This window comes from Bos indicus, chromosome 20 (genome assembly GCF_029378745.1).
Source record: "Bos indicus isolate NIAB-ARS_2022 breed Sahiwal x Tharparkar chromosome 20, NIAB-ARS_B.indTharparkar_mat_pri_1.0, whole genome shotgun sequence".
NCBI classification, from domain to species: Eukaryota; Metazoa; Chordata; class Mammalia; order Artiodactyla; family Bovidae; genus Bos; species Bos indicus.
Genome location: NC_091779.1, coordinates 67,563,489 through 67,591,119, shown reverse-complemented (window position 1 = coordinate 67,591,119; position 27,631 = coordinate 67,563,489). Strand labels below are relative to the sequence as shown.

General features: G+C 52.6%; 1 protein-coding gene across 1 annotated transcript in view; it reads left to right on the top strand.

The window, feature by feature from the left end:
- ADAMTS16 (ADAM metallopeptidase with thrombospondin type 1 motif 16) overlaps nt 1–20,834 on the top strand; it is a 194,417-nt gene extending 173,583 nt beyond the window's left edge. Inside the window, exons 18-22 of the mRNA XM_070774930.1 lie at nt 9,481–9,682; nt 9,855–10,049; nt 12,534–12,758; nt 17,037–17,184; nt 18,267–20,834. Coding sequence (XP_070631031.1) covers nt 9,481–9,682; nt 9,855–10,049; nt 12,534–12,758; nt 17,037–17,184; nt 18,267–18,382 — 886 coding nt within the window. The 3' untranslated portion in view covers nt 18,383–20,834. The remainder of the gene's footprint in view (nt 1–9,480; nt 9,683–9,854; nt 10,050–12,533; nt 12,759–17,036; nt 17,185–18,266) is intronic.
- The last annotated feature ends 6,797 nt before the right edge of the window (nt 20,835–27,631 follow it).

Genomic DNA, 27,631 nt, shown 5'->3' with positions numbered 1-27,631 from the left:
TTCACCCCACCTGGCGCTCAGCATGGTGTAGGCAGCAGCCCGGCCGTTTTGCCAAGACAGAAAAGACGTCCAAGAATCTGACGGGTCAGTTCAGAACAGAGCGGGGAGCTGCTCCCGAGGCTGGAAATGCATCAGTAAGAGGGAGGCGCCCATCCAGAGGGCGTCTCGTGTTCAGAGAAGAACAGAACCGACAGCAAGCGTCCCCAGGAACAGACGCTGACGGAGGAGGCGCCCACTGTTCTGTTCTCTTGGGAGATGACGCTGAAGGAGTCTCATGTCAGAAGTTATATTGGTCTTGCCCAGTAAAAAACCAACTGTCTACTGAGGGGGCAGGGTGGTAGAATATTTGTAACCTAAATGGTGTCCCCAGCTATGAATACATCTATTGTCACAAGCTTCCATCCTGTCAGATACAGATGACAGGCACTTGCCACATATCTCTCAGTTCAGTTCAGTTCAGTTCAGTTGCTCAGTCATGTCTGATCCTTTGTGACCCCATGGACTGCAGCAGCCAGGCTTCCCTGTCCATCGCCAACTCCCAGAGTTCACTCAAACTCATGGCCATTGAGTCGGTGATGCCATCCAACCATCTCATCCTCTGTCATCCCCTTCTCTTCCTGCCCTCAATCTTTCCCAGCATCGATCTTTTCTGATGAGTTACTTCTTCACATCAAGTGGCCAAAGTATTGGAGTTTCAGCTCCAACATCAGTCCTGAATATTCAGGACTGATTTCCTTTAGAATGGACTGGTTGGATCTTCTTTCAGTCCAAGGGACTCTCAAGGATCTTCTCCAACACCACAGTTCAAAAGCATCAATTCTTCAGCTCTCTGCTTTCTTTATAGTCCAACTCTCACATCAATACATGACCACTGGAAAAACCATAGCCTTGACTAGATGGACCTTTGTTGGCAAAGTAATGTCTCTGCTTTTTAATATGCTGTATAAGCTGATCATAACTTTCCTTCCAAGGAGTAAACGTCTCTTAATTTCACGGCTGCAGTCACCATCTGCAGTGATTTTGGAGCCCAAGAAAATAAAGCCTTTCACTATTTCCACTGTTTCCCCATCTATTTGTCATGAAGTGATGGGACCGGATGCCATGATCTTAGTTTTCTGAATGTTGAGTATGTATAAGGATTAAATCATGTACTGCTACAGCTGCTGAGCTTCAACACCCCTCAAAAGGAGTTCAGTTAGTCACTCGGTCATGTCCTATTCTTGGTGACTCCATGGGCTGTAACTGCCAGGCTTCTCTGTCCATGAAATTCTCCAGGCAAGAATACTGGAGTGGGTTGCCATTCCCTGCTCTAGGGGATCTTCCAAACCCAGGGATAGAACCCAGGTCTCCCTCATTGCAGGCAGATCCTTTACCATCTGAGCCACCAGTGAAGCTGCAAGGAGTTCAGGGTGGAGAGCAGAGACGAGGCCCTCTGTGCTCAGGGCAACGCTGGAGGGAGGTCTTCAGACTCAGATATTTTCAGGAACCGGTTTTATAAGCCCAATTTTTGTATCTCCCCGTATATAGAAAAGCACTAAAACCCTTCATGGTGACAACTGCTTCTCGTGATTAGCAAAAGCTTCATGAGATTAGCAGAAACGTTCTGGAAAGATATGTGCTGAATTGCATGAACTTCCGCTTCACCAAAATCACATGTGTACTGACCTTCCTGTCCCCCACCAACCCCCCCACTTCTCAGGAGTGATTTCTCAGAGCCACTGAGGTGCTGTCTCCCGGACTCCAGTCCTCACTTTGCACATTGTGCACTTTAAAGTGGACAATGCCTGACAGAAATGTGCATTTCCAAAGACCTTGCTCCATGGGACCTTCCTTAGGTCAACACCATGTCTCCCCAGCTGTCAGGTTGGGTTGTTTGGGAGGATCCGGAGTATCAGCACTGGATGTGTCTGCCTTTACTTCTCTGAGCACTTCACTTTGAGGTCAGAAGGGCCGTACAGGAGAAGCAGCTCTGTTCTGACCCAGCTTCTCCACCACTTTGGTTCTGAGAAGTCTTTCTTCCAGAAGGAGCCCAAGCCTGCCTGACATGCTAGCCTCCGAGAGGCTCGGTCGCTGAGTCTGGGGCCAGATGCCAGCTCCAGAGAAGAGTGTTTACAGCCAGGGATGATGCTTGAAGATGGGGTGGCCGGGGCATGGGAGCTGCCAGGCAATGGGGTTGCCTGAGTGGGCTTTTCTGATGTCCTGTCGTGAGGAGTGAGGGTCGATGGCTTTTTGGAGAGGAACCTACTCACCAGGCTTTGCCCCTGATGTTTTATTGGCACCTCTGAGTTCTCATAATCATTAAAAATAGCATCAGTTCAGTCAGTTCAGTCGCTCAGTCGTGTCTGACTCTTCGCGACCCCATGAATCATAGCACGCCAGGCCTCCCTGTCCATCACCAACTCCTGGAGTTCACTCAGACTCACATCCATCGAGTCAGTGATGCCATCCAGCCATCTCACCCTCTGTCATCCCCTTCTCCTGCCCCCAATCCCTCCCAGCATCAGAGTCTTTTCCAACGAGTCAACTCTTCACATGAGGTGGCCAAAGTACTGGAGTTTCAGCTTTAGCATCATTCCTTCCAAAGAAATCCCAGGGCTGATCTCCTTCAGAATGGACTGGTTGGATCTCCTTGTAGTCCAGGGGACTCTCAAGAATCTTCTCCAACACCACAGTTCAAAAGCATCAATTCTTCAGTGCTCAGCCTTCTTCACAGTCCAACTCTCACATCCATACATGACCACTGGAAAAATCATAGCCTTGACTAGATGGACCTTTGTTGGCAAAGTAATGTCTCTACTTTTGAATATGCTATCTAGGTTGGTCATAACTTTCCTTCCAAGGAGTAAGCGTCTTTTAATTTCATGGCTGTAGTCACCATCTGCAGTGATTTTGGAGCCCCAAAAAATAAAGTCTGACACAGTTTCCACTGTTTCCCCATCTATTTCCCATGAAGTGATGGGACCGGATGCCATGATCTTCGTTTTCTGAATGTTGAGCTTTAAGCCAACTTTTTCACTCTCCACTTTAACTTTCATCAAGAGGCTTTTGAGTTCCTCTTCACTTTCTGCCATAAGGGTGGTGTCATCTGCATATCTGAGGTTATTGATCTTTCTCCCCGCAATCTTGATTCCAGCTTGTGTTTCTTTCAGCCACTTTAACACAACTGGGAGCGAGGGCAGTTACCACCCGCAGGAGCCAGAGCCCTGGACTGCCCTGATGAGCAGGTTTCCTGTTTCTTGGTCATCTCAAGGGCTTTTACAGAGCCCTCCTTCCCAATCCAGGGAAGGAGGGCTTTGCAAAAATTCAGATTTCTGACTCTCAACCGCAGATTTGTGATTCCTGCAGAGCGGGGGAAAGACCAGGTGCGTGTGGATGTTTGAAAGCCCTGCCAGGCAGCCGTGGTTTGGGAAATACTGTCTCAGCACTGGGCTGAGCCACAGGTCCTCTCAGCCCCTGGGGTCATCCTTGGGCACAAGAATTGGGGTGCGAACCCTGTGAAAGTGGAGGGAGTTACCGCTGACCAAGTCATTACTCAGTTTCAGTTGCAGTTGGGTATAGGTTGCTCACTGGGCTACCTGTATGTAGTTACCACTCCAGTTTTTTATTTTTACTCCATAGCAGAGGTGTTTGTGACACAGAGCTGGCTCGATGGTTGGGTGCTGAATGGGGTGAAGAGGAGAGGGAGGTGGCTGCCTTCCCCATGTTGACATCTCACAATGGGGAGATGCTCACTCTTCCCAGCAGAGCAAGGATGAGGCAGAGGGCAGCGCTGGGGGAGTCCTGAGCTCCATCTTGTTTGCATTATCCACTCCCTCCATGACACTTTGCTTCTTGAGGTGCCACTTCCCCATCCATAACATACAACTGGAAAAGCAGACCATATCTGAAGCCCTACCCAACTCTAAGACTCAGCCTCTTTCTTCCAGTTTCCCGTGGAAACTGGCTAAAGGGAGCAGCCCTGCAAATAAGCAGCCCTTCACTGTCACTCAGAATCTAAGCATTTCCCTCTCACCTTTTATGAGCCGGGGTTTTTCATTTGAGTTAATGGGATCACACACCCTCCATGGTCTGCAGAGAAAAAACCTCCAGATGAAGGGTTTTTGCTGAAACAGGAAATTATCAAGGCTGTCTGGAACAGCGAGGTAGATTTCTTTGGCCTGTGTATCCCTCATAATTCCATTTCCCGTGCCTCCCCCATGTAAATGAAGCTCTGTAGATCTTACTGATTCTTCTTAAGATAACATTTGATGACAGGGGAGTGAGACAGGAAAGTTCAGTAAAAATAGCACATCAGCCCCTGAATAATAAAAAATCTCCGTATCTTTGGCTTCTCGCAGTCCGTAAGGTTAACATCCACTGAACCTCCTTTTTGGGGAGGTTTTGAGGTCCTGCAGTTTGGCTCCATGTGAGTCAGCAAAGAAATGCTGCCTTAACGATGAAAAAATTCAGTCCTATGCATGACTCATAATAAATCTCTCCTTCACTCTCACATCGAACAAAGGAGTTTGCCTTTTGAGACTGAACAAAGTGAAGTCACTGTTAAGCTGCCAGCTTCCCAGAGCCTGGATTCTTGATCCAGGTGCCCAGTTCCCTGAAGTCTGGCTCCCATCCTTGCCAGCCAGTCATCAGTAATGGACTTTCAGTTCTGGGGTGACCATGGAGGCCTTTCCCCGGCATTGCATCCAGCAGACAACCAGAGAGTCTAGCACATCCCTGCCAACACCTGGTGGAGGATGTGTGTGTTTGGCGTGTTGCTGTCACTTCTAATGTACTTACTGCTGCAGTTCAGGAAGACTTGCTCTCGGCGTCAAGGCAGGAGTGCAGAGTGCAAGCTGTGTGTCCAACAGCTCTGGCCTCTCACACCACTCACTCACACAGTTGGTTACCGAGATCATTGGCCCTTTCAGCACTGGACTTCTGCCTCGGAACTGGCCTGGAGTGCAGCTGGCACCCTCTGATACAGTTGAAACATCCCCTGACAGAGACCAGTAATTCCTGACTCAGCATATGGGCCAGGCCAGCGAACAGCCCATGCGTGGCCAGCTGCCAGATGGGCTCAGAAATCAGCTTCTCTCCCTCTTCATCACCCTGAGTCTTGTGATCTCAGCTACTGAGCTTTCAGCTCCCAGTCTGTCTGCTCTCTTTAAGTTAATGTGTTCGCGGACATTCTCTTCCTGCAGCTAAGGCAGATTTTTCAAACTGGCATCTGTTTATTATGGGATGTGCATTGTTATCTTGAAAGCAGCAGCGTATTTCCCGCCATATCAGTAAACAAGGGTGTCATAGTCCTCAGCGATGGCAGCCCTCCAGTGTGAGCTGGTGAGTCCTAAGGGTGCTCAGGAAGGAGGAGAATCCCTATGATCTAGCAGCTGACAGCGGCTACTACCCACAGTGAGTCCCGGGGGCGGAGCTCAGGATGTGAAAATACAGGTTACTTGCCCCAACAGCATATGAAAGGAACAGTTTAATGAGCACAGACCCTTGTGCCTTCCCATATATAGAAAAGCACTAAATTCCTTCACTTGAGATATCTGGTTTTCTTCAACAATAGTCTTGATGTTCAGACTACCTGCCCTTTGTCACAAAACTTCTATGTAACCTGGCTCCTCCCCTCAGCTCCTTGGAGAGTTCTCTCAGGGTTCCTTGAGATTCTGCCCCCTGGGCTTAAGCTCTAAAAATTCCCACCAAATAAAACATAACTCTCAGCTTTTTAGGTTGTGAATGTTTTTTAAGTCGACAACTTCACGTAGACGGAAAGCGTGGTAAACCTCAATTGCCTGCACGTGTGGCGTGGCTGTAGTTTCCTATGAAGACAAGACCCTTCTGTCTTCAGAACCCACCCAGTGACCGCTGGGCCTCAATGGCAACTGTCACAGTCCAGGCCACTGAGTATGGGGCGTGTGAATGTCCGTGTTTGTAGTCACAGAGGATTTTAAAGATCATGTCACAAAGTCAAAGCGGGCAATGTGACTGAGAGCATCCTTCCTGAAGGCGGTGACGGACACCAGCCTGTGAAAGTCCTGACCGACGTGGGGACACTTTGTAACTGGAGCTGTGTTCGCATGCTGTCCTTCGCCCTGTCCAGCCTGCACCTCCCTGGAGCTAAACCCAGCGGTGAACACAGCCTTCTCTAGGTTCACCCCATCAACCGGGTTCTGCCCGGTCATTACCCCATGTGCTTACTGAGTTATGAGAGGCCACTCCACCGACGACCAGGAGTTACTCCTGAAAATGGGATCAGCAGGGTGCTTTGTCTGAAAACTTTGAAGGGAGCAGGAAGAGACACTGAAACCCAATTCTAAAACGAAGTTAGCGGTTTCTGATGCTGACTCTGTGACAGCCCTGAGCTGACCATACAGGTGGGGCTCGGCCGTGAGCCACAGGTCTGGTCCCCGCCAAGGGTGACCTCTGAGCCTGAAGGGCAGTCACAGCCCTGAGGCTGCCTGGGGAGTGCTTCACGACAGCGTACTGCACTAAACCAAACACCCTTGTTGAGAATTTGCATTTTCAAATACCCTTGTTGCAGTTTCAGAGGAAACATTAAATAACCAAAACCAAAATATTGCTATTTTTTTAATGGGAAGGCAAAAGTCATTTTATGAGAAGCAGCTCCTGACTGTTGACAATTAGTGACATTGAATATGGGGCAGACGGTGCCAGGGAACCCTGCCCAGACTGTTGAGTAACTACTGTAAACTCCACCACTTGTCCAGGCAGCTCTGAGAGCTGCAGGGTAAGTCCTGCCAGGTGACTCCTGGGCTGGGGGCAGGACCGTGGTGGCCGGGTGGCCGAGTGCTCCAGGCCCTGCCTGGGGCACCTGACTGACGGGAGTCACACCCACGGCCTGCTCTGTTCCAGCTGGCGGACTTGAAAAACCAGACCACAGCAGGACAGGTACGGCCGCTCGTCAGCCACCCGACACGGCTCGTTCTGCTCAGTGGACCCTCAGACACCAGCACAGAAGCTTGTGTGGATTTGACTCTTTCCTGAGCTGCAGTCAAGACATTTGCCCGGAGCTCTGCCTGTGATCTCCAGATGCCGTGTGAACGATTTTTGCACAGGACCATTTCTTAATGGTGTGCGGCTAAGAGGAGGTCAGAGCATGGACCAACCCACTGGAACAGCTTAAGACGGTGGAGACCGAGGACTTAACACAGGGATGTGAAAAGCCTCGGAGCAGCCAAGACACCTCCACAGACCCAGGGTTGACCAGTTAGAGTTTATGAGGCTGCGCAGTTGAGAAGCAAATGTAAGAAGTGGGAGGAAACATAAAAAATAGAAAAGCAATGGAGAGCCTCCAGATGAAGAATCAACGCAGCCAGGAGCCCAAAGCCTGGGTTTCCTAAGGAGTTTGCATAATTTACATGGTTTAACATGATGGTAAAGACCAGGCTTCCCAATAGCTCAGCAGTGAAGAATCTACCTACAGTGTAGGAGATGAGGGTTCAATCCCTGGGTTGGGAAGATCCCCTGGAGAAGGGAATGGCAACCCACTCCAGATTTCTTGCCTGAAATATCCCATGGACAGAGGAGTCTGGTGGGCTCCAGTCCACGGGGTCGCAGAGTCTGATACAACGGAGCAACTAAACAACAGCAACAATCTTGTTAACACTGAGAAGTGGAAGCATTTCCGCAGTTGATACGGAACAGTTCTTACAAACCTGACATAGTTTATTATTATATGCATAAAACTTTTAATCACAGTTTTTAAATAATTTTCTTAGAAAGATAATAGAGTCTGTTCATGAGAAATACTTTGGCATAATCTAGCTCAAAGCTTCTACAAACAAACCTAAGTAAACATATCATGGTTCTGTCAACTACAAAAATACAGTTGCAACCTGAAAGTAGAGAGTTATTTATCCGGAATGTTAAGGATTCCAAGCTCGGGAGAGGGCATCTCAGTGACCCTGAGAAAACCGTTCCAAGGGGGCGGGAGGGGAGTCAGGCTATACACCAGTTTGCAGCAAGGAGGGCAGGCAGTCTGAACATCAAAGATTGTTAAGTAAGGAAAATCAGATACCAAGTTAAGGAATTTAGTGTTCTTCTATGCATGGGAAGATGCAAGTCTGGGATCATTGAAGTCATTCCTGTCATAACGCATCTCAGCTATCTGGGGCCAGCACCCTGCACATTTAAGGAGAACTTTTTCTCTCTCTTGAATTCCCTTAGGGCCTTCTGGCTCACGCTGGAGGGCTGGAACTGCTGATGGCTGCGACATCCTTCAGTTCCTCGTGCAGGGAGTGGGGCCCAGCTCGGAAGCCCACGTGGGAGGGCTGGAATCACGGATAGCTGTGGCATCCTTGTTTCCTGATGCAGCAGGCGCTTTCCCATTTCACAGTGCAGCCCGAGTGCACCTGGTGCCACTGCAGCGCTGCCAAGTCCCGGGGCGGGGTCACCCCACTTCCTAATCCAGCAAGTGTCATCGACTCCCCTCTCCTCCCTCCATCGCCTCCTTCTTCCTTAGAACTTTCACAAAAGCCCAAAGACAGGCTCGACCATGATTTGGGTCCCAGACCCCTTTGAGAACTTGAGGACGCATGCTGGTGGTTTTGTTCAGCAATTTGGGGGGCTCAGCCCACCTAGTATTGGTACAATTTCAGGGCATCTGTAGACACAAAACAAAAACCCCCAAATATGACAAAGTCTTTAGACTAATGACTTAATTGCAAGAAGGGCAGAGGACAGAGAGCCTTCTAAGTGATACCACAGAGATGTAGCTTGCAAAGTCCTGTGATCAGCAAAAAAAAAAAGAAAGAAAGCTGTAGAGATGTAGTAAGGTGAGCCATCTTTCTGTCATTCTGTAACAAAGAGAAAACTAAATGAAATTTCGGAGAACCTATAGACCAAAACAAAAGACACATCAACCAATTCAAAGCAGGAGCTTTATTTGGATTCTGACTCCAGCAAGCAGATTAAATTTTGACAGGGACAACATAATTGGGAATGGAACATTGACTATTTAAAGATGTTAAGGGATTATTGTTAAAATTTTCAAATGTCACAGTGGCATTATAATTAGGCTGAAAAACCTGACTCCTTATCTTTTAGAGGTGTGTATTGAGATATGAGTATGTCTAGAATTTGCTTCAAAATGCTATAGGGATCGGGGACATAAACTGATAATCTTTGAGACTGGGTGGACAGGGACACGGAGGGCCTATATTTTTGTATATGTTTGAAATTTTCCTTTTAGGAAAAGGTTGGGGGTGGGGGGAATAGATGCACTGCGTTGAGGGGAGTTATTTCCAAGCCCAAGAGAAGCTGACAGCCAGAGGAGGGGAGGCCTGACGTCAGGAACACTAATCAGGAAATTAGAAGGGGCAGGGGCCTGGGAGACCACACGCAGGACTGAAAAGGACTGCGCACAGGAGGCAGCAGGTGGGAAGTTATGCAGGTTGATGCCCCGCCCCCGGACCCTGCCCCCTCCTCCTGGAGACGCAGCCCCGCCCCTCACCGTGGGGTCCCCTGTCTCCGCAGCTGGTCAGTGGGGAACTGGAGCGCCTGCAGCCGTACGTGCGGAGGGGGCACGCAGAGCCGGGCGGTCCAGTGCACGCGGCGCGCGCACTACAAATCGGAGCGGGTCTCGGCCAGCCTGTGTCCACAGCCTGTCCCCTCCAGCCGACAGGCCTGCCAGCCTCAGAGCTGCCCGCCGGCGTGGAGCACCGGGCCCTGGGCGGAGGTAAGTGGGGTGGGGGGGCTGGCATGGGTGGGGTGGTGAATGGGGTCCCTCCTGTGCAGTGCAGGGTGTGGGGGCACCTGGAGTCTCCCCAGCCTCGGGGCTCAGGGCTGGAGCCCCAGCTCGGTCCCATCCCCCTCTCGAGGGAGCCGACACTCGCTCTTCCTGCGCGCAGTGCTCACGAACCTGCGGGAAGGGCTGGCGGAAGAGGTCCGTGGCCTGTAAGAGCACCAACCCCTCAGCCAGGGCACAGCTGCTGCCGGACGCCGTCTGCACCGCGGAGCCCAAGCCCAGGACTCACGAGGCCTGTCTGCTCAGGCGCTGCCCCAAGCACAGGAAGCTGCAGTGGCTCGTGTCCGCCTGGTCCCAGGTGGGTGCACCTTCCCAGGTGGGTGTGCCGGATCCCAGGTAGATGCATTGGTCCCAGCTAGGCGTGCCGGGTCCAGGTGGAACTGGGTCGACCACCTTCCACCTCAGGCCACCCCTCCTTGCTGGGTTCCTCTGCTTCCGCTCCTTTCCTCTAAGTCTCCGGTCCCACTGCCCCTGGTATTCAGCCCCACACCTGGCCTCCACTCCTTGGCGTGTTCTCTGGCTTTCGTATCACATCCGTGGAGCACCCCACCCAGGTCACCCACACAATCATCCCTCCCTCGATGTGGAGTGGATGGGTGGGTGAACAGGTGCTGGCCGGGGGGTGTTCATCATGCCCGCTGTGGGCTGAGGGACCCACCTCACCCCGAGCAGCTGCAGCCGTTTCCCAGGACGTGCCTAGGTGGTGGGGCAGGGGGGTGACCGCAGGAGGAGACAGCGTGTCCTGAGATGCATGCGTGTACGAAGCCCACACAGCTGGTTTCCATAGCAACCGGGGAAAGAAGGCCCCCTGATCCCTGGCCCTCAGGGGCAGACTCGGGGTCTCATCCCCACCCAGGCCACCAATGGCGTCTAGTCCAGGAGGGAGGAAGGCCTCTATAAAGTGACGGCGTGCCAGGCAGGACATTTACCCCGAATGAGACAGCCCTTGTTTGCCCCTGAAAAATAAAAACAGCATCACTACTGCGTGAACCCTGCTGCTGCTAAGGAAGAACTCCCGATCCTCTCTCACCTGGGAACAGGGGCATCAGTGTCTAGATGACTGAATCATGCAGTCATTAGGAGACATTCGATTCTGTGCATATCTCCAGAGGCTGAGTCCTTAGGAAGGAAACAGCTTGATCTGCCTAGTAAGGGCTTCCCAGGTGGCGCGGTGGTAAAGAACCCACCTGCAGTGTGGGGTTTGATCTCTGTGTTGGGAAGATCCCCTGGTGAAGGGAATGGCTGCCCACTCCAGTATTCTTGCCTGGAGAATCCCATGGACAGAGGAGCCTGGTGGGTTACAGTCCTTGGGATCACCAAGGGTCAGACATGACTGAGCGATTAACACACACGGTGTCTGGAAGGTGTCCAGGTGGAAATCCCTTGTCCTGAATATCTAACACATTTGGGCGTGCACACACACACACACACACACACTCACCACACCCCAGAGCTTCCTCAAGCTTGGCCCCAACAAGCCCCCGAGAGGAGCCCTCCAGCTCTGTTCTGGCAGCAGGACCCGCCAAGCACGCCCCAAAGCCGAGCCTGAGCATGAGGCCAGAGCCCCAGGCACCCAGCCTCCTCCGTGGATGGGACCTGCAGACATGCCAGCCCGGGGCAGCGATGCCAGCCCCCGGGACCTGCCCTGTGACCTCCAAGCCAGCCTCCTGGTGCAGTCTGTGCCTGGCCTTCTGCGTCATCCCCGTGTGTCACGTGGCTGCAGCCCCGCCTGGCCACAGGTTGGCCCAGGGCCCCGCTGTCCATGCAAGAGGGTGTGGCTGCAGCGGCAGCTCGGGCTCAGAGCACGTCTGGTCGGAACGAATGAGCCTGCTGTGCTCTGTCCAGGGCAGCACTCAGCTTCCCGGGGGAGATGGAAGCCCTGGGTCTCCCCCGCCTGCCCCTGTGCTAGGGGCCAGCATCACGCTGCTGTTGGGTGTGTGAATCTGAGGAGCTCTGGGGTTTACCTGACATCCTTGTGTGGTAGATTCCAGTGCATTCTGGTGTCGGTTACAGCCCAGCATCTTCACTCCCCAGTGCAGCGATAGCTCCGGAATTACTCCCTTCATGGTTTCTAACTGCCCTGCCCCAACTTATGTCTCTAGTACCAGGCCACTGTGACCTCAAGAGAGTCGTTGTTTTTTTGGCAGATACTGTTAACACCATTTTAAAATGCAGAGGTCCCATAAATTTCACTGACTGTTTGTTGTTCACTCGCTAAGTTGTGTCCGACTCTTTGGGACCCCCAGCACGCCAGGCCTCCCTGTCCATCACCAACTCCCGGAGTTCACCCAAACCCATGTCCATTGAGTTGGTGATGCCATCCAGCCATCTCATCCTCTGTCGTCTGCTTCTCCTCTTGCCTTCAATTTTTCCCAGCATCAGGGTCTTTTCAAATAGGTCAGTTCTTTGCATCAGGTTGCCAAAGTATTGGAGTTTCAGCTTCATTATCAGTCCTTCCAATGAGCATTCAGGGTTGATTTCCTTTAGGATGGACTGATTTGATCTCCTTGCAGTCCAAGGGACCCTCAAGAGTCTTCTCCAACACCTCAGTTCAAAAGTATCAATCAGGTGGCCAAAGTATTGGAGCTTCAGCTTCAGCATCAGTCCTTCCCATGAGTATTCAGGGTTGATGTCGTTTAGGATGGACTGACTGTTCACACATCTATAAATGTTCAGGCTGACGTAATCAGGAGGCATCTCCACTCAACGATTTTGCGAGAGAGACGGCCACCACGTGGAGAGACATGCCTTTCACACACGTCCTTGGTTGTCTTCTTTTCAGTGCTCTGTTACCTGTGAAAGAGGAACCCAGAAAAGGTTCCTGAAGTGTGCTGAGAAGTACGTGTCTGGGAAGTACCGTGAGCTGGCCTCCAAGAAGTGCCTGCACCTGCCGCAGCCCCAGCTGGAGCTGCAGCGTGCCTGTGCCCCGTTTCCCTGCCCCAAACGCCCCGCATTTGCTGCCGCAGGACCCCCGCGGGCCAGCTGGTTTGCCTCGCCCTGGTCTCAGGTAGGGATGAAGGGGTGGCGGGCAGAGCCCCTCTTCGGTGTTGCCAGCTGCCCTGGGCTGGAAGGTTTCTGCCAGAGTGTAGCCCCCAGGCCCATGGAGCCAGCTCCAGGCCCTTCCCTCCAGAGCCCATGAGGTGTTGGGTTTCTGGGGGTCGGGGTTGCGGGGGCCCTTCCAGGGGGTGATCTCCAAAGGTTACTCCGTCTTTTAGGGCACTTGTGATTGTTCTAGGGCCTCCCAGGTGGCGCTGGTGGTGAAGAAGAACCAGCCTGCCAATGCAGGAGATGGAGGATCTGTGGGTGCTATCTCTGGATGGCGATGATCCCCGGGAGAAGGAAATGGCAACCCACTCCAGTGTTCTTGCCTGGAGAATCCCATGCACAGAGGGCCTGGTGGGCTACCGTCCATGGGGTCTCACAGAGTCAGACATGACTGAGCGCACAGGCTCAGCGTGGTTGTTCTAAACCCTAACCCTGTGCAGGGTAAGAGGATGTAATGGTTTGGGTAAAAGCTGGGCTGAGCTCCCCAGAGGTGAGTATGGATGGGGAAGAAATGCGAGATCTGGAAGAAACAGGTGATTGTAAGTCTGTTTGAGGCCAACCACAAAGCTGAGCAAATGAGGATGGGGGTTGAGCCCCCACAATGGCTGTAACCCGCCTGGTCCCCAGGCTTGGCCAGCCCAGGCCGAGAGGGGCTGCGGGATCTGTCCTGGCGTCTCCGTGTCCCCAGTTCCCTCCTCCTCCTGCGCTCCCTGCAGCTGTAAGGGAAGAATTCTGCACACACTACTGTTGACCCAGCCTACTTCCTGGCCCTGCTTCTGGCTTTGGGCTCCTCGCAGCCCTCTCTGCCTGTCCTGTTGCCATCTGTGAGTGAGGGCAACACAAGAGCAGCTCAGAGCCCAGTGTCTTCTTGGGCACTTGGGTCTGGGTGGTCAGTTTTTAAGAAGCAAAGGAAGGGACTTGCCTGGCAGGCCGGTGGCTGGGGCTTGGCCTTCCAGTGCAGGAGGTGCAGGCTCCATCCCTGGAGGTAAGATCTTAATTCCTCAAGGCCAAAAAGCAAAACATAAAGCAGAAGCAATATTGTAGTAAATTCAGTAGGGACTTTAAAAATGGTCCACATGAAGAAAACAGAGAAAGCAGATGAAGATGATAGCGGGGACGGCCACGAACGTCTGTGCTCCCGCCTGGGCCAGCTCTCATAACCGTATCAGGCAACACTGGCTCCAGGACCTCCGAGGTGAAGTCCTACCAAGTTTATGAGATCCACGGAGCACCAGGCCACCAGGACACTCCCATCGAAGAAGATCTCTCAGGGCCAGCAAGCGGGATCTTCGTTGATCCCAGAGGCTGATCCCGGGAACCGCAGGCGGATGTCTGCTCCCCATCGCTTTCAGAGGAACTTTCAGGAGTCTTCGTCTCTCTCCAAATCACTTCCCATAAGGCGTGCTCCATGCCTGGTGCCACGGGAATGACCCGGGCAGCTGCAGGTGGCAGTCTTCCCCACCCAGGCAGTGACTGCCCTCCCAAGAAGCGCGTCCCGCATCCTCGAGCTTCCCGGGCGCCCTGTGCTAAAAAGGAAGCAAGGACAGAAAGCAGACTCCGGAGTGGAGAATCGCGCCTCCCATCCCAGAATCGTGCCACGTCCGTGCTGCGGCCCCGTCAGACGTCAAGGCTGCCCCGCTGACGTGAGCTGCTTGAAAGCAGATGCAGTCACAAAACAGCCGTCCAGACCGGTCACTCTGTGGCGAGTGCCCTGCTGTTCTGCGGTGTGTTCCCCATGTTGACATATGTGTACACATACATGCATGCATGTTTTATATATACAGTCCCCAGTGTCCACCAGGGCACACTCTCCATACTGAGTATTCAGGGAGTGTTTGCGGAATGTGGAATTTCAGATGAAAAGCAAATCCATGAGTGCCTGAGGGCAGCCGCATCTGGTCCTCATCTGGAGAACTTTCCCCTCCAGCACAGCTTCACTCTCGTCTGGGGCTGGTGTCCCTGTCATCGGCACTGTGCGCTCTGCGGCCAGGCCATGGGGAGCAGCAGAGTCTTTGAAGCCCACCGGAGGCTGCTCTCGCTCGCCGCCCACTCTGCACCTGCCCTCTAGGTGTGTTTGTGCCTTTGGTTCTGCTTATCTCCAAACTTGGGGCTTCCCAGTGGTGCTAGCAGTGAAGAACCCAGCTGCCAGTGCAGGAGACAGAAGACACACGGGTTCAATCCCTGGGTGAGGAAGATCCTCTGGAGAGAGGGCATGGCAGCCCACCCCAGTATTCTTGCCTGGAGAATCCCACGGACAGAGGAGCCTGGTGGGCTGAGGTCCATGGAATGGCAAAGAGTCGAACACAACTGAAATGACTTAGCACATCTTCAAATCTGATGTCACCTTTTCATTTAGAAATACAGGAACTCCTCCCCGAATGGTATTAGAAACTGTTTCATTTAAAATACTGGACCACAGGACATTTGGACTGTATCCTTTTCAAGCATTTCCTGTTTTAAGTAGGTCAAAAGTATCAGCATGTTAAAACATGAATTTTAATTGTAAAAACTGTTTTCTGTAAATATAGTTATGTCAACCTCTGTGCCCACAACTTGGGTTCAAATATAAACAGATATGATATATGCAGGGAGTGGCAGTCTGCCCTGCTGCTCGTGATGAAAGAAATTCAACTCCAAGGCAGAGAGGTTCAACACTATGGATGAGAAAAGAGAACTAGGAACCAGGTCCCCGAGTGAGTTCCCAGCCCGGGACAGGGGCTGAGGGAGCGCCTGGGACCCGAGTCAGAGGCTGCGGGCCAGGAGCGTGGTTCTGCCGGGACGCTCAGAGACGCCACAGTCCCAGCAAGACAGCTGGCACGGCCGAGCGGGCCTGACCACTCGGGCATGTGTCACGAGTCCGAGACGCCGCAGCCCAAGGAAGACAGCTGACACGACTCGAGCGGGCCTGACGACTCGGGGACGCGTCACCAGTCTGCCCGTGGCACTGTCGCGCTCCTGGCTGCCGGTGTCCTACCCTGAAACGGGGCGACCCACAGTGTTCGCCGATGATGTTGAATTTGAAGAGCAGGGCTCAGCCTCACAGGGTGTGTTCCAAACCCACACGCTCATCAGCGAAAAGCCCTGGGTTTTCTCTCCAGAGGCCCAGACGTCCTGTCCCGAAAGAGGGAAAAAAGAAGAAAGAACGACTCCTTCAGCTTATGAGCTCTGGGGACTCTGTTTCCAGCTTCTCTCCTCCGTCGAGGGGCAAACCAAGATGTTCTACTTACCGCATCACTGCGTCCCTCTCCCAAGGGGTTTACAAGCCACCTGCCCTGGCTCTGTCTGCAGCCGGTCCTCAGAGTCTGGCCGTGGGCGGTTTCGGCCATGGAAGACCACCCCCGGGCCACTGTTCCAGGGGGATCCTGGCATTGGTCCTGTCCACACATCTTGGCAGCAGCCTGACTTGTGTGTGTGTCTCCAAATCAGCAGAGCTTTATCCTCACGCGTTAACGCGACTATTTAACTTAACCCACCGTGCACCAGGACCTCCAGATTGTTTCCTGACCCCATCTTTCTGCAGGGGCTCCTCTACCACTTAACATTCTTAGCATTCTTGAACACGCAGCCTTGTAGGAGCCATGCCGTGAGCTTGTCAGAATTCGGTCTGGACTGTGAGCCGCTTTCTTTCTGGGCAGATTCATTGCTGCAGGTTTGGGTCTCTCCCGGTTTCTTGCCAGCAGTGGGTCTCCAGTGGACCCACTGCCGTGGTCTATGGGGTATGTGCCCGGCCCGCTGGTGAGGACTGGTCTGACTGAGCCGCCTCTCCCTGCCCTGGCTCCGCTGTGCTCTGAGCCTCAGAGTGCGGGGCCCCAGTGTAGGGACATGGTGTTCCTGGGAGGGGGCGGCCATGCCCAGGCATCCGGAGTCCCTGCAAAACTTGGGGTCCAGAGGGCTGTCTTTGTGCCTCTGTGGAGGGGCCTGGCTTGTCAAGCTTTTCCGAGTCAGGGGCACCAGAAAGGCTGGCTTGTGAGAGGGTCTCGGGATCGGCCTGCAGCCTGTATCCCCAGACAGGTGTCGCTTTGTGTGTGTCCATCGAACCCTTGATGATTCAAGATGTTCAGACTTCTGGGCCTGTCTTCCCAGTGTCCATACCTGGGAAATATGCAACTTGTGTTCAGCCCCCTACCCCGGTCAAGAAACAGAGAGACCACCTTGCGGAGCCGGGGTGGAGGGGACCCGTAGAAAGGGATGGCTGGACGGCCGGGTGGCCCAGCGTGACGGCGGCTCGTGTCTCCCGCAGTGCACGGCCAGCTGCGGGGGCGGCATGCAGATGCGGTCCGTGCAGTGCCTGGCGGGGGGCCGGCCGGCCGCGGGCTGCTCCGTGCTGCAGAAGCCCACCGTCTCCCAGGCCTGCAACACCCGGTTCTGCCCCATCGCAGAGAAGAAAGGTGAGTGTCGGGGGCCCCCCCCTCCCCCGCCTGGGTTTGACCTTCGCGATCCGGCTGGGGCTGTCGGGTTTCTGGAGTGGTTGCTAAGAGAGCTGAGCAACCAGGGGTCCCCGCGGGTTAGAGGGTCTTGTGTCCGCTACACTGTTCTCTCTCCACCTCCACCAGTTTTCCCCATGAAAGGGCCCACGGAGCAGACCCCTCGCTGCTCACGCCTTCCTCCCCGGAAACGGCACAGGCGGCTGCGAGAGCCATTTGGCTTTCAGCAAGCACAACTGCCTCTTGTGTTTCCCTGCTGCTGTCTGTATTCAGGGAAGGCCATTCTGAGTAAAGCAGCCTTTTGCACCCCAAGTTAAACGAGACCCCAACGTATTCATTTGTTGTTGATGTTAGGGTCGCCAAGTCGTGTCCCATTCTTTTGCAACCCCCTGGACTGCAGCGTGCTATGCTCCTCTGTCCATGGGATTTCCTTCAGTTCAGTTCAGTCACTCAGTCATGTCCGACTCTGCGACCCCATGAATCGCAGCACGCCAGGCCTCCCTGTCCATCACCAACTCCCAGAGTTCACTCAAACTCATGTCCATTGAGTCAGTGATGCCATCCAACCATCTCATCCTCTGTCGTCCCCTTCTCCTGCTGCTCCTTGGCTGCTCGGTAAACGCGATCCCTGCACACATACCCAAAGTGCCTTGGGGATTTGCAGCACCGTGCCCTGTCTGTCTGTCTGTCGAGGTTCCTGGAGGAGAAAATGGGGCTGGAGGAGAGTGAGTGGTCTGCTTCAATCAGGGATCCGAGAACCAGAGTCCAGTCCACAGAAGACCCGTTGTCTCGGGTGGCTGAGTGGTTCCGTGGGGGGTGTTTAGCACGAAAAGCAGAAAATGACAGCTTTGCAGGAACCTGCCAAGAAAGATCTTGTGAAAACAGCACGACCCACATGGTCCGTGTGACCTGCAGAGCTGCCCTCCCTGCAGAGCAGCCACAGGGTGGCGGCAGGCTTGCCTTGGTTTGCCGGGGTTTCCGCGGGTGGCGGCTGACCCAGGGTGGGGTGCGGCACCGGTGACTGACGCGGGGCTGCTGGCTTTCAGGTGCCTCCTGCGGGGACCGCTTCCGCTGGTGTGCCCTGGCGCCCCAGCACGGAGTGTGCGGCCACCGCTTCTACGGCCAGCAGTGCTGCAAAGCCTGCTCCACGTCCAACCTGTGAGCCAGCAGGCGCGGGGGCCGTCTCTAGCACCAGCTGGCCGTGTGGTCTCTCCACCAGCAGGCGTCCCAGGAAGAAGAAAAATCCGTGCGGAGCTCGTGGACCAGACTACACGTGTGCCTGTGTGTGCATGCACGTGTGTGTGTGCATGCACGTGTGTGTGTGTGCATGCACGTGGGTGTGTGTGTGTGTTCATCCCCGGGCACACAGGCACACACTTGGCGGGGAGGAGGCGTGGAGTCAGGACAGAGCTCCCCAACCTGCTCGCCCTGAACCGCGGACCTCTGGCAAAGCAGGCCGGCCCGGAATAAGGAAGACTTGCAGAAGGTCTGCTTCTAAGGACTGGCCCAGCTGCCACCTGGAAACCACCGCTTCCGGAGGCGGGGTCAGCCCCTCCGGGCTGCCTCCCCAGTGTTCCGAGGCCTGTGTCCTGCCCCAGCGGCGGTTTCTCTGCACAGGGACCCCGGGTGGCCCCGGGCAGGTGAGCTGGTCTCCATGCTGGTGGGGAGCCTGGCCTCTGGAAACGGGAAATGAAATTCCCGCCATGGTGCTCTGTCCCTTTCAGACCCGTTGGAAGCAAGAAAGAATTCTCACACGTTGCCTTTTCTCTCTTTCTCAGTTATTTACAAGTGAGTGTTCCTATGTAAACGCATTTCTTAATGCTTTTCTCTTTCAAGTGGCAGAATGACAGGCTGGACCCGAGTTAGAGACTCCATGGGGTTTACACCAAGCACTGTGGGCTGTGATTGGCCCACTTGGGTTTGCTTTTATGTGCTGCAGGGTTTTCGATTTTTTTCCCCCGTAAATTTTGGTTGTTTTCCTAACATCCATTCTGAAGGGAGGCCAAGGATTTCCAAGTGAAAAGCTACGCAGCAGGGGGCCTCCAACCTCCCCTCCCCACCCAACCCCAGATTTCAGTCTTTTTCTGCGGTGTGGTCTCCATTCCAAATGGCTCCTGGATATTTATATTTGCTGAAGTTTTATAATAAATTTTATATTGTGCAGCGTGCTTCTGAACAGCTGTGATTCTTTGTGAGGTTTACTCGGAAATGCGGAAGACAGGCACAGAATCGGGATCCTGGCCTCAGAGAGGCAGAAATGGAGCTCAGAATATGGTAGAAAGTGCTAGAACCAGTCTGAGTAGACAGGGCCCCTGAGTGAGAAGGCTGCAGGGAAGACAGCTGGTGACCTGGGGATGGTGGTGGCCAGTGCCAGGGGCAGGTCCACAGCTCCCTGCCCAGGGACCAGGTTTTCTCCAGCTGCACCTGCAGTCTGCAACGGGTAGGTGCGGCCTCCCTAGAGACGCCACGATCAGTTAACAGGCGCTCCCTGCTTCACTGAGCTTCCCTGATGGCTCAGACGATAAAGAATCTGCCCACTGTGCCGGAGAACCAGGTAAAGAATCTGCCCACTGTGTGGGAGAACCAGGTTCGATCCCTGGGTCGGGAAGACCCCCCCCACCCCCGCCACCCCAGAGAAGGGAATGGCAACCCACTCCAGTATTCTTGCCTGAAGAATTCCAGGGACAGACTGTTGGGCTACAGTCCACAGGATTGCAACAAGTTAGACACAACTGAGCGACTTTCACTTCAGCCTGCTTTATTAGTCAGCGTTCTCTAGAGACACAGGCACCGTAGGTTATGAGGGGGGGTTGCTTTAAGGGACTGACTCACACAGCTGTGGAGGTTTCACACATCTGTAGGGCAGGGAGCACTCCAGGAGTTCAGGTAAGAGCTGAGGCTGCAGCCTCAAGCGTCAGTTCTGCAGGGCAGCAGGCTGGAAACTCAGGCAGAGTCTCTACAGTGTAGTCTTGAGGCCAAATTCCTGCTTCTCAGGGAAACATTGGTTGTTGCTCTGGGACCCTTCAACCGATTGGGTGAGGCCCACCCCATTATGGAGGGTGATTGGCTTTACTCAAAGTCCGCCGATTTAAATGTTAATCACATCTATACATGCACCCCAATGTTGATAGTCAAGGCATGGAAGTAACCTAGATGTCCATTGACATATGAATGGATAAAGAAGATGCGGTCTCATTTGGACAAGACCCTGATGCTGGGAAAGATTGAGGGCAGGAGGAGAAGGGGGCAACAGAGTGTGAGATGGTTGGATGGTATCACTGACTCAGTGGACCTGAGTTTGAGCAAACTCCTGGAGATGGTGTAGGACAGGGAAGCCTGGTGTCCTGTAGTCCGTGGGTTTGCAAAGACTTGGACATGATTTACCTACTGAACAACAGCCATACGCACACACACACTGGACTGTTATTCAGCCACAGAAAAGGAAGTAAAGCCATTTGCAGCACCATGGATAAACCTAAAGATTGTCATACTAAATGAAGGGAGTCAGACAGAGAAAAATATGATATCACTTACATGCGGGATCTAAAAAAATGATACAAATGAGCTTATTTGCAAAACAGAAACAAGTCACAGCCATAGAAAACCAACTTACAGTTACCAGAGGGAAAGTGTGGGGGCGGGGGGGGGGGGGGATAAATTATGAGTGTGAGATTACCAGATACAAACTAGTATATACAAAATAGACCACACAGTCCTACCGTATAGCATGGAAAACTAGATTCAATATTTTGTAATAAACTGCAGTATAAAATAATCTGGAAAAGAAGTTATACATGTAGATATACATACATCTCCATATGTACGGGGCTTCCCAGCTGGCACTAGTGGTAAATGACCCACCTGCCAGTGCCGGAGACATAAGAGACCCAGGTTCCATCCCTGGGTCGGGAAGGTCCCCTGGAGGAGGAAATGGCAACCCACTTCAGTATTCTTGCCTGGAGATCCCACGAGCAGAGGAGCCTGGTGGGCTACAGTCCATGGGGTCACAAAGATTCAGACATGACTGAAGCAACCAAGCAGACATGCACACGTGGAAATCCTCACACCTACACTCCGCACTCACTGACTCCAGAGCTGGGCCCAGCAGAGCCCACCTCTACAGATCAGGGTGTCCAGGGCCGCCTGCCCACCTGGCAAAGAAGGACACCAAAAACCATGCCGAGGCTGCTCCTGCCAGGGTCTCCAGCAGGAATGTCCCCAGGCCCACCTTCCTGCCGGACACACCCTGACAGCCGCCTGGCTGGCTGACTCTGTGGTCACAGGCCTGAGCACGGCCGCGCAAGGCTCCCATCTGGGTCACACCCAGCCAGGAGGCTCAATGGCTGAGGATTCTTCTTCTGACTTTGAGTTGGACAGCCGAGCCCGGCAGCTGACGTTCCAGATGGGGGTCTGCTTCGGGCATACGGATCCAAAGAGCTTGAATCTGTAGTCGGGCATACGGATCCAAAGAGCTTGAATCCGTAGTCTGGCGAGAGACTCAACGGCACCCATGTGTCCTGTGGCTGAGAGGGGCATGCGCCTGCCGGGAGGAGCATGAAAGGTTGGGGGAGGGTGCTTTGCTGCTTTGCACACACGCCTGTCCGTCACCATCTTCTCAGGAGCTGAGGAAGGGTGCCAAGCTTCCCGGGGGAAGCCAGGGCCCACCAGGAGATGAGTGTGCCTCCCTCCCGTGTCCATGACTCCCCCAGCACCTCCTCCTCCGGTTCATGTCACAGTGTCAGTCAGTACCACGGCGTGCCACTCACTCGCGGGTCACCTCCAAGCGGCAAAGCATGCCTTCCGACAGGATCGGGAGGTCTCAGAGCCGTCCACCCCAGGGGACGCCTCCTGCACCCGCAGACGGGCTCCTCTGGTCTGTCTGTCTTCCACAGCCGGGAGCACCTCCACACCCGACCGTGACATGGGGACCCAGTGCCTCAGGGGAAACGGGCCAAATCTGTGCGGCTTTAAGTCTCTCCCCTCGTTTCTGAACAAGCGCAGTAGTCCTGGGGAGTGCTGCACTTTGTCACACTCCGTACCCTTCAGGGCTGCTCCTAGACCCTAGGACACTCTGAAACCCCCTCCTCCAGCTCCCTGCTGGCCAGGGACTGAATTGTGTCCCCCCTCAAATTCATATGCCGACCCCCAATGTGGCTGTATTTGGAGATGGAGGGACGGGCGGGGGGAGGTGATAATTAAGGTTAGATGAGGTCACAGGAGGGTCCATGGTCCCACAGGGCTGGGGTCCTCATCAGAAAACAAAGAGGCACCAGAGATTCATTCATTCTCTCTCCGTCTTTCTCTCTTTCTCTCTCATACACACACTTAACCTGTGCATGTCTGGGTGGGAAGATGGGAGAATACTGTAAGATGTGCAAAAAAAAAACCAACCTGGTTATTTTTTATTCTCTTCCCCTAATCTCAAAAAGCAGGTACAAAATAATTTAAAAGGAGTGCTGTTTATTCACCTGGCCTCAAATCAACTCTTGGCAAATTTAAATAAGAAAAAGACAACAGGAAGGAAAAAAGGGTGATATCGTTAGAGACTCACGGTCAGGTAGGCATTCAGGTTCTGGTACCACTGCTCATTGCTGGAAGTTCCATCAGGACGGAGCAGCCTGCAGGAACAATTTGATAGCAAATACATTCTTCCATTATTATCCTATCTGAGGGTGCAGCATGTAACAAAGGAGGTTGTCTTCAATTTTGAGAGATAAAACTACAGTCAATGAACACAAAGGATCATCTCAGCATCACTCCTTCTGTGGCCCTTCTGTCCACAACAGGAAGGTGTTCCTGTGGCAGTGGTCATTGTTTCTATGTTAGTCCCAGTCTTCTGTTTGGAGAAGGAAATGGCAACCCACTGCAGTATTCTTGCCTGGGAAATCCCATGGACAGAGAAGCCTCTCAGGTTCCAGTCACAAAGAGTCAGACACGACTGAACGTGAATGCAAGATACACACTGATCCAGACATGCACCCTCTTACCGAGAAAGGAGCTTTTCATGAGGAAGGCATTTTTCATGAAGACAGAGCCCTTCCTCAGAAGAGACACTTTTTTGCCAAAAAGGAAAGGACCAGAAACACCACCAATGGACAAATGCGTCCAGAGTGGAAGAGCAAAGACTGTCTTCCAAAGAGTTTCCAGTTTTCTTGCAAATTTGTTTGGTGGGGGCAGGGGTTGGGGACTCACCCAGGAGAGAGGAAATATGTGTGCTGTGTCAGTGGGACAGCAGTCTTTAGGAAGAGGAGAAGCAAAACCACAATGAGAGAGGTCATCATTCTCACGAGGATGGCTCTCAGAGAAAGGAAAGAAGAAAGAATGACTCACCAAAGAACCAGTATTGGTGAGGATGTGGAGAAATCATTCAGTTGCTCAGTCGTGTCTGAGTCTTTGCGACCCCATGGGCTGCAGCACACCAGGCTTCCCTGTCCTCCACTATTTCCCAGCGTTTGCTCACACTCGTCTCCATGGAGCCAGTGATGCCATCCAACCATAAATTAGAACCCTCAGGTCTTGCTGATGAGATAAACTCCTTTGGCGACTCCTGGAAAATGTTGAACACAGAACCACCGTGCGAGCCGCCAGCTCCGCTTGTAAAGTATGTACCTAAGAGAATGGAAATGTGCTCACACAGAAACGTGTACATCCCTGTTCACAATGGCTCAGCCCAGACAGGAGGGTCACCAAGACACTAGACTTCGTGAGGGGAAGTTTTAGTTCTCTCCTCCTGGAGAAATCTATTTAAGAGCCTAATAAGCATCAGCCTTGTATGAGAAGTCAAGAAAGAACCAGTTTCATCAGGCAGAGAAAGCCAGCAACTATGGGAACCGGGGCCAGCCTGGAAGCATCTTCTGCAGCCTGTCTCCATCAGGACTCCCGGGCAGCATCAGTCAGCGAGTGGTGCCCCGGTAGCTGCTCACACACCACCTCCGGGTTCCTGAGCGCCTTGGCTCCCCCTGGCTGAGCACTCAGTAACCAGAGATGCACTCTCCCCACCCACAGGTGGCTGGGCACCCATGTTCCCTCCTTGATTTGGCAAGCCCCAGGACCTGAAAGGAAGCAGCCCAAATTCCCCCTTCACTTTTCCTGGGAGATTTCTTTAAGCCACTTCCCAGAGTTGAGTTGAGAACTCAAGGGCAAACCTCCTACCACATCAGTTTCTTTCCTTCTCAAAGATACTAAACCGTTTCTAGGGCAGGGCCTCTTTTTGTGTTAATTGCTGTGTTTCATGATTAATCCCCAAACGTTCATGCGGAGTGTCTAACCAGTCCAAGTTCGTGAAACAGCTTTCACGGTGCCTCTTCCTCTGTATTCAGACAATTAGTGGTCAAGCGGATTAACTTTGGCAGCTCCATCCTGGGACTTTCCTCTCTCCTAGAAAGACTTGAGGCCAGAACAAAAACGCACGCGTCTCCAGAGAACTGAATTCTTGGCGTGGGAGGTGAGAGATGTGGGCAGGACCTCAAGGGCAAATAATCAGTCCACTTAGGAAAATTTATTGTGATGCAGCATAGCAAGGCGGTGGTAATTAGCATTGAGGGAATCCCAGGAAAGCTGACGCTAAACATACGCGCGCTTTTCCCAGACCTCCCAGCCCCTTCTGTCCCAGGGGCAGGCTGGCCTCCCCACTGCTCACGGAACCCGCCATACATTTGTTTCCTCTTAGCATTACTCATCTCACCATGACTCAACGTCCACGCGGCCTGGGGCTCCCCCCACAGCCCCACACGGCCAGCCGATCACCTTTGCCTTTCTTTTTCTCCTAATGGACTCCGACTGATTAATCTTCAAGCATCTGCAAAATCCACTGCAGACGGAACTCCATCTTCACCACAGCCTGGGTGGGAGTTCGTCAGGCCCAGATGCCGGCAAGGGGGTCCCACATCGTGCTTGGAATCAAGGTCGTCCGTCTCTATCGCCACAGGCGGTCCTTCGTGATGACTGGAGCATTTATTTCGAGGAATGCTGGCCATTCTGCAGAACTGGAAACTGGAGTTCACATGCCAGACCAGTGTTATGAATCTGTGGGACACAGAGTCATCCTGAGACTCTAAGTATCTTTGCAGTGAAAGGAGTGTGGACACCCACCCACAACATGCGTATACACAGAGCAGCCAGGGCTTCCCTGGTGGTCCAGTGGTTAAGAAACCGCCTGCCAATGCAGGGGACACGGGTTCGATCCCTGCCTGATCCCAAAAGACTCCACATGCCGTGGGTACCACAGCTGCTGAGCCTGTGCTCGAGAGCCGTGGGAGTGCAGCAAGGGAAGCCACCACGATGCCACAGAGAGGAGCCCCCACTTGCTGAAACTAGAGAAAGCCGTGGAGAGCAAGGAAGACCCAGCACAGCCAAAAACAGGAAGCAAATTAAAGTCAAGGCTATGGTTTTTCCAGTGGTCATGTATGGATGTGCAAGTTGGACTATAAAGAAAGCTGAGCACTGAAAAATGGGTGGTTTTGAACTGTGGTGTTGGAGAAGACTCTTGAGAGTCCCTTGGACTACAAGGAGATCCAACCAGTCCATCCTAAAGGACATCAGTCCTGGGTGTTCATTGGAAGGACGGATGTTGAAGCTGAAACTCCAATCCTTTGGCCACCTGATGCGAAGAGCTGACTCATTGGAAAAGACTGATGCTGGGAGGGATTGAAGGCGGGAGGAGAAGGGGATGACAGAGGATGAGATGGCTGGATGGCATCACCAACTCGATGGACATGAGTTTGAGTAAACTCCGGGAGCTGGTGCTGGACAGGGAGGCCTGGCGTGCTGCGGTCCATGGGGTCGCAAAGAGTTGGACATGACTGAGTGGCTGAACTGAACTGAAATTAAAGAAAATACAAGAGGATCCCCCTGCAGCCACAGGGACCTGCTAATGGGTGGGATCTGTGCTGGGGAAGGGTCGGGAGGAGAAGAGGGTGGGGAGAGTCTCGCCTGTCTGCTGCTTGACCCGTCAAAGGCTGGGACTGAGCAGTAGGTCCAGGACCCCCAGTTGGGGCTGGATCTGGGCTCACAGCTGGGTGACACTCTCTCGGTCCTGGGCTTGGACCCCCGAAGAGTTGGGCCAGGCCCATCCCCCACTCCATGCCCTGCCTCACAGGATGGATTGTCCATCCACCTACCGGTGTGACTGAGCTGTATGCACCAACCCATCGCCCATAACACCCCAAAAAGTTTACTTTGGGGGCTGAAATGTTTGATAATCCAAAGCTTTGGCTTTTAAATATGACTTCCACTGTCTTGTTTACAAACGGCTGGTGCATGCGGTATGCCTTCTTCCTCTTTGCTCTTTAAAAAAAAAAACAAAGACATATGATAAGATATATCCTTTTGAAGTGTACAGTTCAGCGGTTTTTCACAGAGTCACACGGCCTTGCAACCACCACCGCTGGTTAATTCCAGAACACTCTTGTCATCCTCAAAGGAATCCCATGCTAGTCCTCAGCCCCAGGCAGCCACTCATGTACTTCCCGTCTTTATGACTTTGACTCCACCTCCTATCAAAGGAATCCTGCTTCTGTGGCCCTGGTGTCTGACTGCGTTCCCTCAGCATCACGGTTTCTCGGTTCGTCTTCATCGTAGCGTGCATCACTGCGTTATCCTTTTTGTTGCAGGTAATAGAAATGCCACCTCGTGGTTATTCATTCATCAATTGATGGAGGTTTGGGTAGTTTTTATTTTTATTGTTGTGAATAATGCTGCTATGAACAATTGTGCACGAGATTTTGTGTGGACGTGTGTTTCCATTTCTCTCAGGTTTGGAGCTAGGAATAGAAGAGCTAGGTCCTAGGGTGACCCTCTGTCTAATATGTTGAGGAACTGCCAATCAGTTGTCCAAAGAACTTGCACCGTTTTAACAAGCCCACCAGCAATGTTTAGGGGTTCCATGGTCACATCCTCAGCAGCAAAGGTTATCTTCTTTCTTTTTGTGTTAGCCATACTAATGGACGTGCAGTCACGTCTCGATATGGTTCTGACTTGCATTTTCTGATGACTGATGATATTCACATCTTTGAATACTCCAGTGGAACATTTGTGTACTTGATTTGGATAAATGGATATAAGTCCTTTGCCCATTTTCAACTTGGCTCTTTGTTTATTTTTTTATTCTTTAATTATAAGAATTCTTTATGTACAAGGATATAAACCTCTTATCAGATACATAATTTACACATATTTTCTCCTATTGTAAGAGTTGTGTTTTTACCTTCTCAATGGTCTCCTTTGAAGAACAAAAGTTAATCTTTGATGTTAACTTCCCATTTAAATACTTTCTTCTCTACAATCACCCTCAGTGATTTTTTAGCCTTCTAACTTTACTGAGGCTTTCAGTGGCTAAGTCAAAGATATCTCTTGGTAAATGTCATATTGCCCTTGAAAATATATGGGTTATCTTAAAATATTGTTTGATATT